Source organism: Arachis hypogaea, chromosome 9, assembly GCF_003086295.3.
Source record: "Arachis hypogaea cultivar Tifrunner chromosome 9, arahy.Tifrunner.gnm2.J5K5, whole genome shotgun sequence".
Taxonomy (NCBI): Eukaryota; Viridiplantae; Streptophyta; class Magnoliopsida; order Fabales; family Fabaceae; genus Arachis; species Arachis hypogaea.
In genome coordinates, this window is record NC_092044.1 from 67,224,223 (window position 1) to 67,246,412 (window position 22,190).

Here is a 22,190-nt window from a genome sequence, read left to right on the forward strand (position 1 = left end):
GGTTGTTTGTTGTGTTATAAGCTGGGCTTATGAGCCATCCAAATCAAAAAGTAGTAATTTGCACAAGAAGCATCAATATTGGGCTAAACTTTTAACATGGGCCTACACATAAAATTTACTTTATCAAACAAGCACTTAGGCACATAAAATGCACCTTGTCAAACAATCACTTGGGCTTTTAGACCCAACCATATATGATGTGTTTGTCATCATCAAATTAAATTATATTTTTCTTAAACTCAACAAAAATTATAGCAAGAAATCAGTAAAATTTAGCATTTTAAATTTCATAACCATATAAATTGTTAATTTTACATTAATTTTTCTGTTTTTGACTCGATTTTTAATTATGAGCAATCCAACCCAAAAGATTAAAAGAATTTTCATTTTTAGTCACATTGTACATCCCAAAAGGATTAAAACCTAATTTTAACATCTTTCTTTTTAATAATCTCTATTCAAACATTCATTGTATTTTTCACACACAAAAAACAAAACACACATCCACTTTTGTTGTTGGTCATCATTCTACCTATACTCACTGCTTTTGTTCTATCTCAGGCCTCGTCGTTTATATCTTCTTCTGCCTCTACTATTGTTGTCATGGTTGGCATTATCTTTTGCCCTTAATGTAATTTGTTACAGACTAACAAGCGTCCAGCCATCGAGACACCACCCCTGACCCAGGCCCAAGACATCCCTCACAAAAGAGGGTCCGACAGGTCGGGTCCTAGGGCATACCCGATTTACCATCCGTACGGCCCAGGACACCAATCGGGCCCGTACCTTCGGATTATGACCCAAAGCCCCGATTTGGGGTCCGGAACGACCTGCCCCTCCCACGTGGATTACGACAGCTCATGGAAGCTTTTTGGGCAATGGGCTAGGTCATTCATAGGGCCCGCCCAGCACAGTATAAAAAGGGAGAGGTCAGCTCTCCCCCCGACGTACGTCACACTTTTACCTAATTCGGCCATCACTTCGTACGGACACTAACTTGACCGTCGGAGTATCCATGCAAGTGGCCACCCCCCATCGCATCACCTCCGGCGTCCCCAACTTGTCATCCGCACCATCTTCAGTTCCAGGTTGACTCAGGGTCCCGACCACCCTCTCCCGTTAGCACCCGACCCCTCAAGCACCCGGGATCACGTCACATCAAATATTGGCACCGTCTGTAGGGACCCTATAGACATAGAGCGACTTCCCACATCGGAGGACCCCCGAAAGACATCCCTTTAGACACAGAGTACAAAACCTTGAACGGGAGCTGGCAGTGAGAAGCCGATCCCACGGAGACATCAGCCACTCTCGCGGCGACACCAGCCAATCTCGCACTCGCACCCGCTCCCCCTCCCAAAGACCCGGGAGCCAAGAAAGAAGCCCAACAAAGTGCGACGAGGCATGCTCGCAGGTGACCTCCCGACCTCACCAAGACAAGACCGAGAGCCATGGAACAACAGGAACCCATCATCATGGGAGCCACCCCTTTCCACCCCTCGATCCTCAAGGTCTGGCTTCCAAAGGTTTTCGACAAGCCAACGGACATGAGGTACGATGGGACTAAGGATCCTCTGGAGCATATCACAGCCTTTGAAGCAAGGATGAACTTGGAGGGGGTAGGCAACGTGGTTAGATGCCGAGCATTCCTTGTAACGCTAGCCGGCCCAGCGATTCGATGGTTCAATGCCCTCCCGCAAGGATCCATCACAGCTTTCGCCAACAGATGCCGAGCATTCCTTGTAACGCTAGCCGGCCCAGTGATTCAATGGTTCAATGCCCTCCCGCAAGGATCCATAACAGCTTTCGCCGACATCTCCCAAAGCTTCCTGACTCGGTTCACGACACGCATAGCCAAGGCAAAACACCCAATCAATTTGCTAGGTGTTACCCAAAAACCCGGGGAGCCGACCAGGAAGTTCCTGGACAGATTCAACGATGAGTGTCTAGAGATTGACGGCCTTACGGGCTCAGTCGCTAGTCTTTGGCTAACGAACGGCCTGCTAAACGAGGACTTTAGGAAGCACCTCACTACCAAGCATGTCTGGTCAATGCAAGAAATTCAAAGCATGGCCAAGGAATACATCAATGATGAGGAAGTAAGTCAGGTTGTAGCAATGACGTGAGCAGAAATTGGCAGATTAAGAATTAATTAGAAAAATGGTGTTGTGAGTACAGTTCTTAACCGGCAAAAATCTACTCATCAATTTTTAAAAGGGTTTTCACAAATTTCAGAAATAAAATACTGGGAGTATGAGTCCCAGGTTGTCTCCCAACGAGTTGCAGGAAGATGTGCTATTTTATCAATCAGAGGTTTTCAAAAGGGGTTTTGAATTTGTTGAACAGAAAATTAAATTAGAGAAATTATATGATTTAAATAAAATCTTGACTGGGAGAAGATTAATTGGAAGTTCTATGCTTGTTAGAATTTTATCGAGAGTAATTAATAATTAGTCATTGTTTTGATTTAGTTAACCCTCAACGAATGAAGGAAAGTCAAATTAAAAGTCAACTTCTATTCACAAGTCCTAATCCTCTCCCTTGGGAAGGATTAGAGTTAGTGACAAACAAGCCAACCAACAATGAACCAATTATAATTGAACTCTTGAGTATTCCAACTCAAGGTTCTCCTTTTAATCAACTCCCAATCAAGTTGGAGAACTACTCACTCATCGTAATTATAGACTTCACAAAGTCAATAGGGAAAATAAGAGAAGACAAAATAAATAATAATAAAAGAGATTAATTAAAAATAAAATAGTCTTGTATTAATAAACTATGAAAAATAATCCAATGTCAACTCTGGAGGAATTAAGAATATGGAAGAGTAAATGAAAAGTAAATAACAGACTATGATGACTAGTACCAGAGGTAGACTCTTCTCAAAAGCTAAAGCCAAGAATCTTCAAAATCCTAATTTATGAATGTCAAGTGAAAAACCTAGGGAAGGAGTAAATTCAGATCTAAAAACTTGAAATTGTGTAGAATGAAAATTGTTGTTCTGTCTCTGCATGTTCCTTGGCTCTAATCTGTGTTTCTGGACAAAAACCTGGGTTGAAATGCGGCCCAGAATCTGTGCCAGCGACTTCTGAAATTCTGCAGATCGCACACGTCACGCGGCCGCGTTGTCTACGCGTTCGCGTCACTCAGCGTTTCTCGTACCATGCGTGCGCGTCGTCCACGCATTCGCGTCGTTCGTGCAGCTTCCAATCCGCGCGGTCGCATCAGGCATGCGAACGCATCACTCTGATTTCTTCCATTTCGCGCGATCGCGTGAGCTATGCGACCGCGTGACTTCTTGCTGGTCATCTCCTCAATTCCTTGTGTTCATTCCATTTTTGCATGCTTCCTCTTCATTCCTTACGCCATTCCTGACCTATGAAGCCTGAAACACTTAACACATAGAATACGGCATCGAATGTTACGAAGGAAGATAAAAATATACAACTAAAAGGTTTTTAGGAAGCAAGTTTTCAATCATAGAGTATTTTTAGGAAGGAATTATAAATACATGCAAATCATATGAATAAGTGGGCGAAGACCTGATAAAACCACGCAATTAAACACAATATGAATCACAAAATAGTGTTTTATGAAACAGCCAACAAACGGCAGCTCCCAAACCCCCAGCCCGGCAAACCCCCCAGATCGACAGATATAAGGAAGCCCCCCAGGACGGCACCCTAGGGAAGCAACCCAAGCAGCCCCCACGGGTAGGAAGGTTCATGAATTGCACGCCTTTCAGGGCGCCCATAGTGGAAGTCTACCAGCAAATCACAGACAAGGGAATCCTATCCAGACCTAGACCACTCAAAGAGAGAACGGGAGGCAACAAAAGCCTCTACTGCGATTACCACAAGGGTTTCGGGCACAAGACCCAAGACTATTTCGACCTCAAAGATGCCTTAGAATAGGCCATCTGGGAAGGAAAGTTGAATGAGTTCTCCCGACTTATCCGAGAGCTAAGAAGATGAGAATAGGAGCGCTCAGAAGAAGATCGAAGTCGGACTGTCAAGGCAAGACAAGAACCCACAGGGGCCATTGACAACCCCATAAGTTTTGTGGTTAACGTTGTGGTCGGATGTGATACCCCCAATCTAAGTCAGTAGCAAAGAAGGATACTCGGATCCTCTCTATTTCGACGGGAGGTCCCGCCACCCCAAACGGAGGACCTCCCATGATATCCTTCGGCCTAGAAGATTAGTGGTTTCATGACATCCCTAAGAACCCCCCCCCATGGTGATCACGGCAATGGTTGGGACCGGGTTGGTCAGGCGAATCCTCGTCGATACTGGAGCTGACTCCAACATCCTATTCAGGAACATGTTTGACGCAATGGGACTCAGGGAGTCCGACCTTAAGGCTCACCAACACGGTGTCATGGGGCTAGGCGACAACTACATAAAGACCTACGGGACGATCTCACTCCCAATCTGCCTTGGAGCTGGTGACGCTTGGAGGTCGGTTATGGTGGACTTCGTAGTCCTCAGAGACTCCACAGCCTACAACATCATTTTAGGAAGGAAAACCATCAACGAATTTTCAGCTGTGATATGCACCAAATTTCTAACAATGAAGTTCGTGACAGACAAAGGAACTGTTGGCTCTATTAGGGGAGACTTGGAAGCGGCGGTCGCATGCGACAATGCCAGTCTCTCCCTAAGGAAGGAATCTAAGAAGGCGGCTGGCGTGTTCTTGGCCGACCTGGATGTAAGGATGGAAGACAAGTCAAGGCCAGAACCAGAAGGGGACATGGGGAAATTCCATATAGGAAAGTCGGCAGAATAGTTTACCTTCGTAAACAAAAATTTGCCCCATGAACTCAAAGGCCCCCTCATGGAGGTTGTAAGGGCAAATGGCAACCTCTTCGCATGGACGCCATCAGACATGCCAGGCTTAGATCTCGAGGTGATATCCCACAAAACCATATACATAACCAGTAGCACAACGGTGAAGGAAAATGTCCCAAGAAAGGGCCAGTGAGGTCGCCAAACAAACAATCGGGCTACTTGAAGCAGAGTTCATCAAAGAACTCGAATACTCGACATGGCTATCCAACGTCGTCCTAGTAAAAAAGCTAGTGGAAAATGGAGAATGTGTGTCGACTACACTGACTTGAACAAGGCATGTTCCAAAGACTCTTTTTCCCTCCCCAACATCGACGCCTTGGTAGACTCGGCAGCAGGATATCGTTTCCTCAACTTCATGGATGTATACTCTGACTATAATCAGATCCCGATACACCGACCTGATCAGGAAAAGACAGCATTCATAACACCAGGAGGCACTTATTGCTACAAAGTAATGCCATTTGGATTAAAGAACGCAGGGGCCACTTACCAAAGACTGATGAGCAAGGTTTTCCATGACCTCATCTGCAAAACGGTAGAGGTCTACGTCGACGACGTCCTAGTAAAAATGGCAGAACCAAGCAGCCTTATGGACGACCTCCAAGCTATCTTTAAAGCTGTCTTCACCCCTTGCCGGCGTGCCATGCCTCGTCATCCAAATGGCACGCTTGAGTTCATTGGCTCATCTTCTTCCTCTCTGAAAAATACTACCAGCGTGCCACGCCATGAGACTGGCGTGTCACACCCTTCATTTGCTTCATCTTTTTGCTGGCGTGCCACGCCTCATCTCCCAAGTGGCACGCCTGAGTTCACTGGCCCTTTAACTCCTCCTCTGGAAAACACTACCAGCGTGCCACGCCATGAGACCGGCGTGTCACGCCCATCATTTACCATGGTCTCAGAGGTTGGCGTGCCACGCCTGGATGTTCAAGTGGCACACCAAAGTGAGATAATTAAGCTGACGTGCCATGCCTTCGATACCAAGTGGCACACCTAGCTTTATTTGGCCTCCTTAGGTGCTGGCATTCCACGCCTTGTTGCTCAAGTGGCACGCCTTAGTGGGACTTCTTGAGCTGGCATGCCACGCCTTGTTGCTCAAGTGGCATGCCCATTCAATTGTGGGTCTTATAAGCTTGGTGTGTCACGCCTTGGTCCTCAAGTGGCACGCCCAAGTGAACTCTGGGGCTGGCGTGCCACGCCTTCGACATAAAGTGGCACGCCATAGTGGTGGTTCTTCTAGTAATGTGTTTGCGTGCCACGGCCCTTTGATGGTCTTCTATTTTTGCTCTCCGGAATGTTGTACCAGCATGCCACGCCCAGCTTCTGGCGTGCCACGCCAATACATTTTGGTGGCGTTTGCTCCAAGTGGCATGCTTGCTTCACACGCCCCACTTGTTTTGTTGTTTTCTTTCCCATTTTTGATGTCTTCTCCACCTGAAATCCAGCACAAACTCATTTCAAAGCAATGTACTATGACATTCATCAATTAAGAAATGAATTGCAATGATCAAATGAGATTATGCCTCTTTTATGGTCCTTTTTATGCAAGAAAAAGGGTAGATGATGTAAGTCATCACAACACCAAACTTAAGCTTTGCTTGTCCCAAGCAAATCAATGTGTGGGGTCTTTTTGGTGAATTGACACTTGACCATGAATGTATGCACTATATAACTAGGAATTGGACTAAATGCTCAACACATGCATGAGTGCTTTGAATATCACAAAAAGCTCTTAGATCCTTAAAGGTTTTTCTAAGTATGTGTCTTAGGGGTCCTTTTCATTGATTGTCACCTTGAAGTAGTAAAGTTTAATTCTTTCTTTCTCTTTTGTGCTTCTTTTCTGTTTATTGACCACAACTCTAAGTGTTTTATCTCAAGACAGCCTTTTAGTTAGGCTTTCAATCAACACTCCCAAGTTAGTTGACTTTAGGGTGCTAGGTGTTGAAACACCCCTGAGGATTTACTTGCCCAGGCCTCTTCTTGACACATCTTCACCACAAGCATCTACTAGAGGTTCTAACTCTTTTTGAGTTTTTTTTTTCAATGTTTCTTTTCCCTCCTTAGTAGTTGATGCTCAGAGCCTTGGGTCTTTGTTGCTTACTACTTCTTGGTTCTATAGATATTCAAGGAACATCCTTCAACTTCTACTTGTCATGCCTTCTAGGACTAGTTACTTTTCATGACTCATTTTTTTTCTTTTCACTTCATTCAAGGTTCTTCACTTAGTCTTTTATTCCTTAGTTCTTTGAATAAGCTTTCTTGGTCTTAGTCTCATTTACTCTTGTTCACACTCACAACAACTCTTATGGAAACAAACTCTACTTTATTGATGAAAATGAAGACCACAGTTATCATTGCATTTTCTTTCTTGCATATCAAAGGACTCACAAAAGACTTCAAGCAGAATAAAACATAAACTATCCTAACAATATCAATTATTCTCAAACATAAAGTAAACAGATAAAAACTTAAGCAGAATTCAGAAATTTGGGAAATGTCAACCATGGAACTCAACAACCTTATGCAGCTTCTTCACTTCATTGGCCCCTTGCCTTTGTCCTTCTTCTTGGAGGGGGAGGAGTCATCTCCACCCTTTTTGGAGGATCCTTCTTGTGCTTTCTTGTCCTTGGGCTTCCAGAAACCCAGCCTCACCATATAATCTCTTTCATCCTCCTTATGCTTAGCTAGAATCTCTTCTTGTCTAGCACTCAATTCTTCTAGCCCTTGCATGAAAGTTGGGTATCCGGGGTTGATGGCGGCCACAGCATTACACAGGTGATTCAGCTTCGCCTGTGTGTTGATATCATATTGTCTCCTTGAAATGGTTCGGGCATCATAGAGATGCCTGAACTCAGCAAGGTTCCTCTGCTGCCATTTGTTTTGCTCCACCACCTTGTTAAGTGCACTTCGCACCTCACCCCAATCAAACTCCTTTTGCTGCTCCTTCCTAGCTTGCTCAAAACTTCCTTGGAGGTTGTGTATTTTCTCATTCACATGGTTCCATTGCTCCCTTTGGCCACTTTGAAATTGGCTGACATCTTCCCTCAATTGATGCAGATCTTCCTTCATTTGGTACACGTCTCCTTGCAGCTGCTCCCAGTTCATTCCTTCAGTAAATTGTTGATATTGTTGGTACAGTGGTGGTTAAAGCGCCAGAAATTGTGGTTGCTCCTCTGCCTCCTCTTCCTCTTGTTGTTGTTGTGGTGGCACATGAGCGTGAGCTCTATGCTCTCTAGCCCTTTGAAGTGGATTGACGGCCAACACCTTGGCCATCTTCTTGGTAGTTATAGGCTTATCTTGCTTCACCAACACCTCATCAATCACCTTTTCAACTCCAACGTCATCACATAGCTCTTGTATGATGTTGGGGAATGTCAATCTTGTGCTCTCGTTAGTGCTTTTCAGTATCTTATTGATGTTGTTGGCAATCAACTCCCCAACATTCATGTCTTCTCCCTTCATTATACTGTATATAAGTACAGCCCTCTCCTTGGTCACCTCAGATGTGGTTGATGTAGGGATCAAAGACCTTCTCACAAAGTCTAACCACCCCTAGCTTGGGGGCTCAAGTCCCTTCTCCTCAGCTGGTTGGGTTTTCCATCTTTATCATTGATCCACTGCACATTTAGTACACAAATTTCATTCAGAATTTTATCAAATCCTGGGTCTGGTTGCTTCATCCTCTCCTCATAACTTCGAGTGGAGTTGACCCTTTTCACCATCAGCACCCTTTCTATGTTAGAGGGACTATAGTCATTGGTCTTCCCCCTCACATAGCTAATATACCCATAAGTTTACCTTGGTTGTGGCACGGCATTGGCATAAAACTCCCTTACCACTCCTTCCATCACTTTCTTTGGTGGGTTGCAGAAGAGTGCCCAGCCCCTATTATTGATCACAATGTTGATCTCAAGGTGCTCATTCCTTCCTAGTTGAAAGATGACCTCTGGGATGATCTCCTTCTCACTCACCTAACCATAGAATTGGTTTTGGTTGAATTATGAGAGGAATTTATACTCATTAAAGTTTGAGCTTGAGGAACCTGAGGTTGGTTCTTTGGTCTTTCTTTTCTTTGAGGTTGAGGATCTTGGTGGTGCCATTGGGTGGAGAGAGAGAAAGTGTTTGAGGGTTCTGAGATATTAGTGAAGTGTTACAAAGAAACACAAGCAAAACAAGGTTTTTCCCCAACACCAAACTTAGCACTTGATTGTCCTAATCAAGTAGAAAGAAAAAGAAAAAGAAGAACGAGAGAAGAAAGAAAGGTCTCTGTGAGTTTGTTATGTGGAGGGATTGGGGAGGGTAGGGGATTTATAGGAGTGAAGGGTGTGTTCTAATGGTGGCAAAAGAAGGGAATTCAATGTTTTCCACTTGGGGAGTGGCACCTAGCGTGGGAAGAGGCACCAACCCTTATCCGACTGTGCTCTCTGAAGATGTTGAGTTCCAAAGTGTAAGTACACTTTGACCTCCTTGTTATCCATCAAGTGGGCCCCATTCAATCTCCTGAAAAAAAAAGAAAATGAAAAAACCCCATTAGTAATGACAAATTGATCCTCCACATTCCTTTTTAATGCTAGTGAATGGGATTGCAACTGATGGGTGTCCCTTGGGACACCAAACATAATTCATTTGCATCTCAATAAATTGGGTTCATTATTGGGTTTTTAATGTGTTCATGGAGAAGAAATAATTCCAATCCTTTCACATTCTCTATGTCTAATCTCCCCTGAACACATTAAAATCCTCATTCAAGCCTCCACCAATGTATTAAATGCTTCCACATTGAGTGGTATTGGGCTTGCTAATTGATTCTCGTATGGTAGTGGCCACACCAAACTTAATCTCTGGGCCTACTCCTTAAAAATTTAATTTATCCAAATGCTTGTAAGCCTATATCAAGTTGGTGAGTGGCCACACCAAACTTAGCTTTTTAGCTAGTTTTTAGCCCAATCACTCATCATCATTAGTAAATGCTTTCATCCAGCTGCACTTCCAAAAAAATAGCACACAATTCAACTCACAAAGCTATCTTAACTATCAAAATTGAAATTAACTTCCTAAGCTAATATTTACAATCTACTTCTAATAAAGCAATAAATCAAAAGGATATAAAGTGTTGGGTTGCCTCCCAACCAGCGCTTCTTTATCGTCACTAGCTTGACGTTCTTCCTTTTTTAGTTGAGGTGGTAGCTCACTCTTCTTTCATCCAGTGAGTCCCCTAGGTAGTGCTTGAGTCTATGTCCATTTGCAGTGAAGGTTCTCTGTGTTTTGTCCTCCATGAGCTCCATTTGACCATAGGGATACACCTTGATGATGGTGAAGGGTCCACACCATCTAGACTTAAGCTTCCCAGGGAAGAACCTAAGTCTAGAATTGTACAATAACACCTTTTGTCCTTCAGTGAACTCCCTCTTTGCTATCTTTTGATCATGCCATCTTTTTGTGTTCTCTTTGTAGATCTTTCCATTTTCATATGCTTGGTTCCTAAATTCTTCCAGCTCGTTGAGTTGCCTCATCCTCTTTTCTCCAGCAGCTTGCTCATCAAAATTCAGTAGTTTTAGAGCCCAGAAGGCCCTATGCTCCAGTTCAACTGGCAAGTGGCAAGCCTTGCCAAATACTAGTTGGTATGGTGACATCCTAACGGGGGTCTTGAAGGCTGTCCTGTAGGCCCATAGAGCAACATCTAGCTTCTTAGACCAGTCCTTCCTTGAGCTTCCAACAGTTTTTTTGAGAATCCTTTTTAGCTCACTGTTGGAAATCTCTGCTTGCCCGTTGGTCTGCGTATGATAAGGGGTTGCCACCTTGTGTTTGACTCCATATCTGAGAAGGAGTGCTTCTAGTTGTTTATTACAGAAATGTGTCCCTCCATCACTAATGAGTGCTCTGGGAACTCCGAACCTGCTGAAAATGTTCTTTCTTAAGAAGCTCATTACAACCTTGTTGTCATTTGTGGTGGTGGCAATAGCCTCCACCCACTTTGACACATAATCTACAGCCACAAGTATATAACTATTTGAGTAGGAGGATGGGAAAGGCCCCATGAAGTCAATCCCCCATACATCGAATAGTTCTAGTTCCATTATAAATCTCTGTGGCATCTCATTATTCTTGGGTAAATTGCCAGCCCTCTGGCATTCATCACACCTTGACACCAAGTCCTTTGCATCCTTGAAAATGCTTGGCCAGTAGAATCCACATTGGAGCACCTTTGCTGCTGTTCTTTCTCCACTAAAGTGGCCTCCATATGCATAACCATGACATTGCCAAAGCACCTCTTGTCCTTCTCCATGGGATATACACCTCCTCAAGATCCCATCAGCACACTTTTTGAACAAGTATGGCTCATCCCAGATATAGTATTTGGCATCTTTGATGAGCTTTCTCTTCATATGTTTGTTGATGTTGGTTGGTAGTTCCCCAATGGCCTTGAAATTGGCTATGTCAGCAAACCAAAGGGTCTCTTGTATCATCATCAATTGCTCATCTGGGAAGCTTTCATTCACTACAAGATGGTATGCTCATTCTTCCTCTTGTAGGATCCTTGAGAGGTGGTCAGCAACTTTGTTCTCTGCTCCACTCTTATCCTTAATTTTGATCTCAAACTCTTGGAGTAGCAGGATCCATCTTATTAGCCTTGGCTTGGATTCTTGTTTTGTAAGCAAGTATTTAAGTGCTGCATGATCAGTGAATACAATTACTTTAGAACCAATGAGATATGATCTAAATTTATCAAAAGCAAAGACAATGGCAAGTAATTCCTTCTCTGTAGTGGTGTAGTTCCTTTGATTTTCATTAAGGACCTTGCTGTCTTAATAAATGACATGCACCAATTTATCCTTCCTCTGTCCTAAAACAGCACCCACAGTAAAATCTGATGCATCACACATCAACTCAAAGGGTAGATCCCAACATGGTGGTGCTATGATAGGTGCAGAGGAAAGTTTGTTCTTAAGCTCCTCAAAGGCTATCATGCATTCATTATCAAAAATAAAAGGCACATTAGAGACAAGTAGGTTGCTCAATGGCTTGGAAACCTTAGAGAAGTCTCTATTAAACCTCCTATAAAAATCAGTGTGTCCCAAAAAGCTTATGATTGCTTTGACATTGCAAGGTGGAGGTAACTTTTCAATCACCTCTACCTTTACTCTGTCTACTTCTATGCCCTTCTTTGAGATTTTATGACCAAGGACCACTCCTTCTGTAACCATAAAATGGCATTTTTTCCAATTTAAAACAAGGTTGGTCTCTTGGCATCTTTTTAGCACCAGGGCTAAGTGATGCAAGCAATCAGAATATGTGTTAACAAATACAGAGAAGTCATCCATAAACACCTTGATGAACCTCTCAATCATGTTCGAAAATATGGAGAGCATACACCTTTGGAATGTTGCAAGTGCATTGCACAGTCCAAAGGGCATCCTCCTGTAAGCAAAAACACCATATGGACAAGTAAATGAAGTTTTCTCCTGGTCCTATGGGTCTACAACTATTTGGTTGTAACCCGAATAACCATCAAGAAAGCAGTAGTATTCATGTCCAGCTAAACTCTCGAGCATTTGGTCCATGAATGGTAGGGGGAAGTGGTCATTCCTGGTGGCTTCATTGTGCTTCCTGTAGTTGATGCACAAGCGCCAACCGGTTACTGTTCTTGTTGGTATCAGCTCATTCTTCTCATTTGGTACAACAGTGATTCCTCCTTTCTTTGGAACTACCTGTACCCGGCTCACCCAAGGGTTGTCTGAGATGGGGTAGGTCACCCCAGCTTGCCACAACTTCAACACTCCTTTCTGGACTACCTCATTCATGGTTGGATTCAACCTTCTTTGTTGTTCCCTTGAGGGCTTGGCACCCTTGGTGCACGAAATTATGATCATCAATGGTGCCATCAACATGGTATGCTCAATTGCAATCTCAACTCTTTATCACAACATCACACAACTAACCAGCAAATGCACTGGGTCGTCCAAGTAATAAACCTTACGCGAGTAAGGGTCAATCCCACGGAGATTGTTGGTATGAAGCAAGCTATGATCATCTTGTAAATCTCAGTCAGGCGGACTCAAATGGTTATGGAGGATTAATGATTAAAAGATAAATAAAACATAAAATAAAGATAGAGATACTTATGTAATTCATTGGTGAGAATTTCAGATAAGCGTATGGAGATGCTTTGTCCCTTCCATCTCTCTGCTTTCCTACTGTCTTCATCCAATCCTTCTTACTCCTTTCAATGGCAAGCTGTATGTTGGGCATCACCGTTGTCAATGGCTACAGTCCCCTCCTCTCAGTGAAAATGTTCAACGCGCTCTGTCACAGCACGGCTATTCATCTATCGGTTCTCGATCATGTCGGAATAGAATTCAGTGATTCTTTTACGTCTGTCACTAACGCCCCACAATCGCGAGTTTGAAGCTCGTCACAGTCATTCAATCCTTGAATCCTACTCAGAATACCACAGACAAGGTTTAGACCTTCCGGATTCTCAAGAATGCCGCCATCAATTCTAGTTTATACCACGAAGATTCTGATTAAGGAATCCAAGAGATACACATTCCAGCCTTGTTTGCATGTAGAAGGGAAGTGGTTGTCAGGCACGCGTTCATAAGTGAGAATGATGATGAGCGTCACATAATCATCACATTCATCAAGTTCTTGAGTGCGAATGAATATCTTGGAACAAGAATAAGCTTAATTGAATAGAAGAGCAATAGTAATTGCATTAATACTCGAGGTACAGCAGAGCTCCACACCTTAATCTATGGTGAACTCCACCGTTGAAAATACATAAGAACAAGGTCTAGGCATGGCTGTGAGGCCAGCCCCATGATCTAAGATAGCATAAGACTACTCGAAGATAGCTACCCAAATGAAAAATACAATAGCAAAAGGTCCTATTTATAGAGAACTAGTAGCTTAGGATTTACAAAAAAATGAGTAAATGACGTATAAATCCACTTCCGGGCCCACTTGGTGTGTGCTTAGGCTGAGCATTGAAGCATTTTCGTGTAGAGACTTTTCTTGGAGTTAAACGCCAGCTTTTATGCCAGTTTGGGCGTTTAACTCCCACTTCTGTGCCAGTTCCGGCGTTAAACGCCAGGCAGTCTTGAGCTGATTTGGAACGCCGGTTTGGGCTATCAAATCTCAGACAAAGTATGGACTATTATATATTGCTGGAAAGCCCAGGATGTCTACTTTCCAAAGCAATTACGAGCGCGCCAATTAAGCTTCTGTAGCTCTAGAAAATCCATTTCGAATGCAGGGAGGTCAGAATCCAACAGCATCTGCAGTCCTTTTTCAGCCTCTGGATTAGATTTTTGCTCAGGTCCCTCAATTTCAACCAGAAAATACCTGAAATCACAGAAAAACATACAAACTCATAGTAAAGTCCAGAAAAGTGAATTTTAAATAAAAACTAATAAAAATATAATAAAAACTAACTAAAACATACTAAAAACAATGCCAAAAAGCGTATAAATTATCCGCTCATCAACCCTCCTCAAGTAGGATCTTGTGCATACACATTGAAGGGCTAATCCCTTTTAGGTCTGTGAGTGTCCAGCCTATAGCATCCTTGTGTTGTTTCAGCACTTGGATGAGCTCCTCTTCTTGCTCCTTGCTCAAGCTTGAGTTGATGATCACTGGGTAGGTGCTGTTGTCACCTAGATAGGCATATTTCAAGCTTGGAGGTAGGTTTTTAGCTCTAGTTTCGGTGCCTCTTCTTCATTGTTGTCTTTGTGGTTTGTCATGATTGTACTTTCTATGGTTCCTTGTGGTGGTTCTTCACGTGGTACTTGTTACTCCAATTCCATACTTCTTTCATATTGCTCTTCTTCCAAAACTCCTTGGACTATTTGTTCTATGGTGTCCACCATCATGCATTCTCCTATTGCTTCCTTGGGATAACTCATTGACTTGAAGATATTGAAGACCATCTTTTCCTCGTGTAATCTCAAGACTAGTTCTCCTTTTTGCACATCAATAATGGCTCCAACAGTAGCTAGGAATGGCCTTTCTAAGATAATTGAAGTGTTTGCCTCTTCTTCCATATCCAGCACAACAAAGTCAGCTGGGAAGATGAATTCTCCCACCTTCACCAATAAATCTTCCACCACTCCATGTGGAAACTTGAATGTTCTGTCAGCTAGTTGGAGTGCCATTCTTGTTGGTTTGGCTTCCTCAATTCTCATCCTTCTTATCATGTTCAAAGACATGAGATTGATACTAGATCCCAAGTCACACAAAGCCTTTTCAATAGTGATATCCCCTATGATGCAGTGGATTTGGAAACTCCCTGGGTCCTTCATTTTCTGGGAGAGTTTCTTTTGTATGATGGCACTACATTCCTCAGTTAGGACTACAGTCTCCTTTTCACCCCAGTTTCTTTTTTTTTATCATGAGCTCCTTCAGGAACTTTGCGTAGAGGGGCATTTGCTCCAATACTTCAGCAAATGGTATGTTGATTTAGAGCTTTTTGAAGATTTCCAAAAATCTGGACAATTGGCTGTCCTTCCCATCCTTCCTCAGCCTTTGTGGGTATGGTGCCTTTGGTACATAAGGCTTCAAGATTGGCTTTGGTGAAGACGAGCTAGGGGCCTCTTCTTTCTTCTTATTTTTAGGCTTTTCTGCAGCTTCTTCTTCGTGGTTTTCCTGGTTTTGGGTGGCTTCTTCTATCACTTTTCCACTTATAAGTGTGATGGTCTCGCATTCCCCTCTTAGGTTGGTCATAGTGTCACTTGAAAATGTGTGTGTAGGCATTGGGATTTGCTTGGATAAGAACCCCACTTGTGCTTCCAGTTTTGAGATTGTTGCACCTTGGTTCTACAAATTTGACCTGTATTCTTCTTGGTTGGCATGTATCTTCTTTTCAGCTTGTGCTTGCCTTTCCAAGAGGGTGAAAATGGCTCCTGTGAGCTGTGATGATAGCTGTGCTATTGCAGCCTCTACTCTCTCAAAGTTACCCTTGATTTCACACGGTTGTAAGGTTGGGGTTAGTGTGTCTTGATGGTGGTGTGTTTGCTGGTTGGAAGGATATGAAGTGTGAGGTGGATTTTGACAAGGTCTGTTGTTATTTGATTGATGGTTGGAAATGTGATTCTGGTATTGATTGGCTTGGTATGGTTTGTTGTGCTCTTGGTTGTGATTTTGTTGGTTCCCCCACCCAAAATTTGGGTGGTTCTTCCATCCCGGGTTATATGTCTTAGAGTTGGGATCATACAGTGGTCGAAAGGGGTTATGCACATAGTTTGCTTGCTCACATTCAACTTCTGGTTCATTTTCTTCTTGGGGTGGTGCTTGAGCTTGGACAACTGCAACTTGATTATTTTCCATTTTTTTTGGTTAAGGCTACCAATTGTGCTGCAATTGCCTTGTTTTGTGCCAACAGGGCATCCATAGAATTTGAGTTCCAGCACCCCCTTCTTTTGGCCTCTTTCTGAAGCATAGAAGTAGTCATTCTCAGCTACAGTTTCAATGACATCTATGGCTTCCTCAATGGTCTTCTTCTTATTGAGTGAACCCCCTGAAGAGTGGTCTACAGCCTTCTTCAATTTATATGTTAATCCTTCATAGAAAATGTGGAGCTGCACCCACTCATTAAACATAATCGGTGGGTATTTCCTTGTTAGATCTTTGAACCCCTCCTAGGCCTCATAGAGTGTTTCACCATATATTTGTCTGAAGGTTTGCACCTCAGCTCTTAGCCTGTTGATCCTCTATGGAGGGTAAAATCTCGCTAGAAACTTGTTCACAACATCTTCCCATTTGGTTAGGCTCTCCTTAGGGAATGATTCTAACCACTTTGTTGCATTATCTCTGAGTGAGAAAGTGAACAGAAATAGCTTGTAGGTGTCAGGGTGTACACCATTAGACTTTACAGTATCGCATATCCTCAAGAATGTGTTGAGATGTTGATTTGGATCTTCTTGAGCACCTCCTCCATATGAGCAGTTATTCTGGACTAGTGTGATGAGTTGAGGTTTCAACTCAAAGTTGTTGGCATGGATTGTTGGCTTGAGGATGCTGTTGCCACAGTTTCCTGGATTTGGGTTGATGTAGGAGCCTAAGACTCTCCTCTCTTGCCCAGCTTGATTTCCAGCTCCTCCAACATCTTCGTGCACTTCATCTTCCATGGTGGTTGTTAGATCTTCTTCTACTGGTTCTTCTCTAACTATACCCTTGCCTCTAGTCTCCCTCCTCAATCTAAGGAAGGTTCTCTCAGGTTTACTATCAAAAGAGGATAAAGTCTCTCCTATTCTACCTGTCATACAGCCAACACACAGCAAGAAAAGAGCAAGTGAAGAAACCTCCTTAGTTAAAATTAGTGATTAGCTTGAGTGATGCAATTAATCAAACAGTTAGAAGAGTGAAAGTATAAACAATGAATAGCTAAAGAAATCTCAGAAAGACAATAAAGAAAAACAAAAATTAGAAAGGAATTTAAAAGTTACACTAGGAAATGATTTAAAAAAAATTTAAAAAAATGCTTAATCTAGCTCTCCAATTGGTTTAATCATTGTCAATTCAAACCAATCCCTGGCAACGGCGCCATAAAACTTGATGGGCTGAATTCACTACCCTTCCCCAATAATCTTGATGAATTCACTCTTGGCAAGCGCACCAAAATTATCGTCAAGTATTAACCCACAGTGGAGTGGGATCGTATCCACAGAGATTGGTAGATTTAAGCAATTTTAATCAATTGGTGAATTAGTCAAGCTCAACAGAATGAGTTGTGTGTGCAGAATTATAAATGGCAGAAACATAAATGGCAAAAGAAATAAAAGAAAGCAATAAAATGCAGAAATAGAAATAACAAGAATGTAAAGGGGAATGGGATTTTGCAGAATATAAGTAAGGCTATAAAAGAATGGGAGAGATAAGAATGGGGGGAATTCATTGAGATCAGGAGATATTGTCTCTTTGGATTAATTCCAGCTCATATCCTCTTCAATCATGCAACTCATTAACCTCTTAGCAATCATGATTGATTGAGCCCCAATCCCTTGGTGACTCAATCTCTCAGATCTTGATCAATAGCCAATTCCTTAGTCAAATTGCTCATGAAGAGAGATATGCTTGGTTCCTGATTATACCACACATCATCATAGGTCCAGGTAGAGGGAGGATTGTATGTCACCATATCCAAACACCAAAACCCAGATTCTACTCAAGTGTGAGAAGGGATTTCTAGCATGGTTTCATGTTTCCTTTTCCAAGGATCCCATGAAACCCATTTTGCATTCAATCTATTTTCCAAGTTAATTGAACACTAAGCATTAAAATCGAAATTCCTTCTAGAAAATCAAAGAGAAGATGAAGAGAAGAAGAAATTCACTATCATTAATCCATCAAGTATAATAGAGCTCCCTCTCTCAATGAGAGGGAATTTAGCTACTCATAGCTCAGAGAGAAAGTACAAAAGATGGAAGAGATGAAGTGTGAAAAAGTGAAATCCACCAAAACTAAACTCTGTGACTTGCTTCTCCCTTTTCCAATACTTCTAAGGGTATTTATACTACTCCTAGATCTAGAAAATAAAAGAAAATTACAAAAGTGAAAAGAAAATTACATTTTAGAGGGAAAAAAAACTCAACAAACATGATCTTCTAGCTGGCGTGTGACTAGCACTTCTCTGGCATGTCACGCTCCTTCTGTTTCTGATTTGGCGTGCCACGCCTCTCCATTCAAGTGGCATGCTGTCCTCTGTTTCACCCCTGGCGTGCCACGCCTTCGAACTAAAGTGGCACGCCCAAGGCATTTTAAAGGGCAATGTAGCCTGGCGTGCCACACCTTCAAATCAAAGTGGCACGCTCAGGACAATTTAAAGGGCAAAGCAACCTAGCGTGCCACGCCTTCGAACAAAAGTGGCATGCCCAAGGTCACTTCCCTTATCTATATGCTTCTGGAGATTTGTACCAGCGTGGCATGCCCAAGGTCTAGCGTGCCATGCCCTACTTAAAGCTTCACCCCTTGCCGGCGTGCCACGCCTCGTCATCCAAGTGGCACGCCTGAGTTCATTGGCTCCTTTTCTTCCTCTCTGCAAAATACTACTAGCGTGCCACGCCATGAGACTGGCATGTCATGCCCTTCATTTGCTTCATCTTCTTGCTGGCGTGCCACGCCTCATCTCCCAAGTGGCACGCCTGAGTTCACTGGCCCTTTAACTCCTCCTCTGGAAAACACTACCAGCATGCCACACCATGAGACCAGCGTGTCACGCCCGTCATTTACCATGGTCCCAGAGGTTGGCGTGCCACGCCTGGATGTTCAAGTGGCACGCCAAAGTGAGATAATTAAGCTGGCATGCCACGCCTTCGATACCAAGTGGCACGCCCAGCTTTATTTGGCCTCCTTAGGTGCTGGCGTGCCACGCCTTATTGCTCAAGTGGCACACTTTAGTGGGAATTCTTGAGCTGGCGTGCCACGCCTTCGATACCAAGTGGCACACCCAGCTTTTGCATTGTCTCCTTGTTTACTGGCGTGCCACGCCTTGTTGCTCAAGTGGCACGCCCATTCAATTGTGGGTCTTATAAGCTTGGCGTGTCACGCCTTGGTCTTCAAGTGGCACGCCCAAGTGAACTCTGGGGCTGGCGTGCCACGCCTTCGACATAAAGTGGCACGCCATAGTGGTGGTTCTTCTAGTAACGTATTCGCATGCCACGCCCTACTCCTGGCGTGCCATGCCCCTTTGATGGTCTTCAATTTTTGCTCACTAGAATGTTGTACCAACGTGCCACGCCAATAAATTTTGGTGGCATTTGTTCCAAGTGGCACGCCAGATTCACATGCCCCACTTGTTTTGTTATTTTCTTTCCAATTTTTTATGTCTTCTCCACCTGAAATCCAGCACAAACTCATTTCAAAGTAATGTACTATAATATTCATCAATTAAGGCATGAATTGCAATGATCAAATGAGATTATGCCTCTTTTATGGTCCTTTTTATGCAAGAAAAAGGGTAGATGATGTAAGTCATCAACACACTACTACAAAATAATCTAGAAAGGGTAAGAGAATTATGCAAGAACTTCGAGGATGTTGTAATCCAGCACGTCCCTAGGGAAAAGAACGCCCGAGCAGACCTTCTCTCCAAACAAGTGAGCACTCAAACCTGGAACAAGAAATAGATCTCTGACCCAGGGGCTGGCAACAGAACCAGTAATAATCCTATGCGCAACCCAAACCCCAAGCTCCTCCTCATGGATAGACCCTATCTTCTGATACCTAGAGCACGGCAAAACGCCCCCAGATGAAAAAGAAGCACAAGCCACCAGGAGGGAAGCCCCCAAGTATGTGATCATACAAGGGCAGTTGTACAAACGAGGACTCCACCAACCCTTGCTCAAATGCCTACGCTCCGATCAGACGGACTACGTCTTGAGCGAAGTCCATGAGGGGTGTTGTGGTCACCATATTGGAGGAAGATCGTTGGCAAGGAAGATCATCCGAGCAGGGTATTACTAGCCCACGATGATGTCGGACGCTCAGGAGTTCGTCAGAAAATGCAAGAAGTGCCAAGAAAACGCCAACTTTCACAAAGCCCCACCTGAGGAACTCAGTTTGATGATGGCACCCCGACCTTTTGCCCAATCGGAATTGACCTCCTGAGGCTATTCCCACCCGGGCCAGGACAAGTGAAATACTTGATAGTGGCCATAGATTACTACACCAAATGGGTGAAAGCAAAGTCACTAGCCAGTATATCTTCAGCAAATTGCTAGAAATTCATGTGGAGGCAAGTAATCACCAGGTTCGGAATCCCGGAATCCGTCATATCAGATAATAGGACACAATTCACTGACAAGAAATTCAAATAATTCCTCTCAGGACTAGGAATCAAGCAAAGGTTCTCCTCGGTCGAGCACCCTCAAAGCAACAGACAAGTAGAAGCGGCCAATAAGATCATCTTAAAAGGGCTAAAGAAATGACTCGAAAGGAAGAAGGGCTCATGGACAGACAAGCTAGCTTCAGTGTTATGGTCGTATAGAACTTTCCCCCAGTCATCTACCGGCGAGACACCCTTCCGACTCACATACGGGGTGGACGCGATCATCCCAGTCGAAATAGGGGAGCCGAGTCCAAGAGTACTTCTTGGGGGAGGAGACGAGGCGATCGAGAAAGACTTGATTGATGAGACAAGACAGATGGCACACTTGACAGAGACAACAATCAAACAAAGGATAGCCCTAAGATACAATAGTAAAGTTCTAAAGAGAAGCCTCGGGGAAGGCGACCTAGTCTTACGATGTAACGACATAGGACCCCCGACCCCGGGAGAAGGCAAGTTGGCCGCAAATTGGGAAGGACCTTATAGGGTGAGAGAAGTCTTTCGCAAAGGTGGATACAAGCTAGAAAAGTTAGATGGAACTGAAGTGACGAGAACATGGAACATGACAAACCTGAAAAGATTTTACTCATAAGAGGAAACGACCTGGCAGCCGAACGACCCTTCCATAACCACTTTAACTCTTCCATTTTTCTTTATTTTTGTTTCCTTTAAAATTATGTGTCACATCTTTCCTTTGTTTTGAGTTCTATATATGAATATATAATAACCTTGTCTTTTGCAAGATCTACAACAAATACGACAAAACAACAAAATGACGAGCAGTCGACCTAACGGAAACTCGGGACTGATCACCCCGAGAACCAAAAGGGACCCAAAAGCTAAAAGAGCAATGAGCGAAAAGCGGAAAATACCATAAAAATGGTAAACCAAACACCAAAAGGCTACGACGGCCCGAATAAGCGAAAAACGACAGTAGTCAAAAGCCGCAACGTCCCGAACGAACAAACGACAAAACATAAACGGCTTAAAATAAAATGCCAAAGTGTTCATTACAAATAAAAAGCGCCTTAAACAGGCCCAAAGATAAAGATAACAAGTTTCAAAAAAGCAAAACAGGGAATACAAAAGATGAAAGAAGCATCCATCTCAAGACTTAAGGATATCAACGATCTTCCGGTCCTCAACTGTCTTGAGGGCTCCAACTTGAGACAGATCGAGATCGGGAGCTAGCACGACCACCTGAAATTTGATCCCCTCCTCAGTTAGCTTCACGGCCTCCCGGGCCCCCCTCGCAAGCTCTTTGTTTTTCTTCTTCAGGGCTGCCACCTCCTGACGGACAGTCGCCGCTGAGCTCTCCGCCGACTTCAGCTTCTTCTCCAATTCTTTAACTTTCTTCTCAGTAGCAATAGTCTCGCCACGAGAAGCATTCAGATTTTTCATCAAGGCGAGGTCCCAATCCAATAGCCTGTTGATCTCTTTGGCATTCTCCTCAGCCTTTTTCCCCTGCTCAGACAATTTTGTCTTCAGAGAGTCCTCCTGAGACCTCGAATTTGTCA

At 43.5% G+C, this 22,190-nt stretch overlaps 1 protein-coding gene across 1 annotated transcript; it reads left to right on the forward strand.

The window, feature by feature from the left end:
* The first annotated feature begins 1,451 nt into the window (after positions 1-1,451).
* On the forward strand, positions 1,452-2,126 carry LOC112709193 (uncharacterized). Its single transcript, XM_025761090.1, has one exon. It carries the CDS (start codon positions 1,452-1,454, stop codon positions 2,124-2,126), a length of 675 nt encoding a protein of 224 aa, XP_025616875.1.
* Positions 2,127-22,190: the final 20,064 nt, after the last annotated feature.

What these genes read in the sequence shown, in the direction of transcription:
- LOC112709193 (XM_025761090.1), top strand. Translation starts at nt 1,452, where the DNA reads ATGGAACAACAGGAACCCATCATCATGGGAGCCACCCCTTTCCACCCC.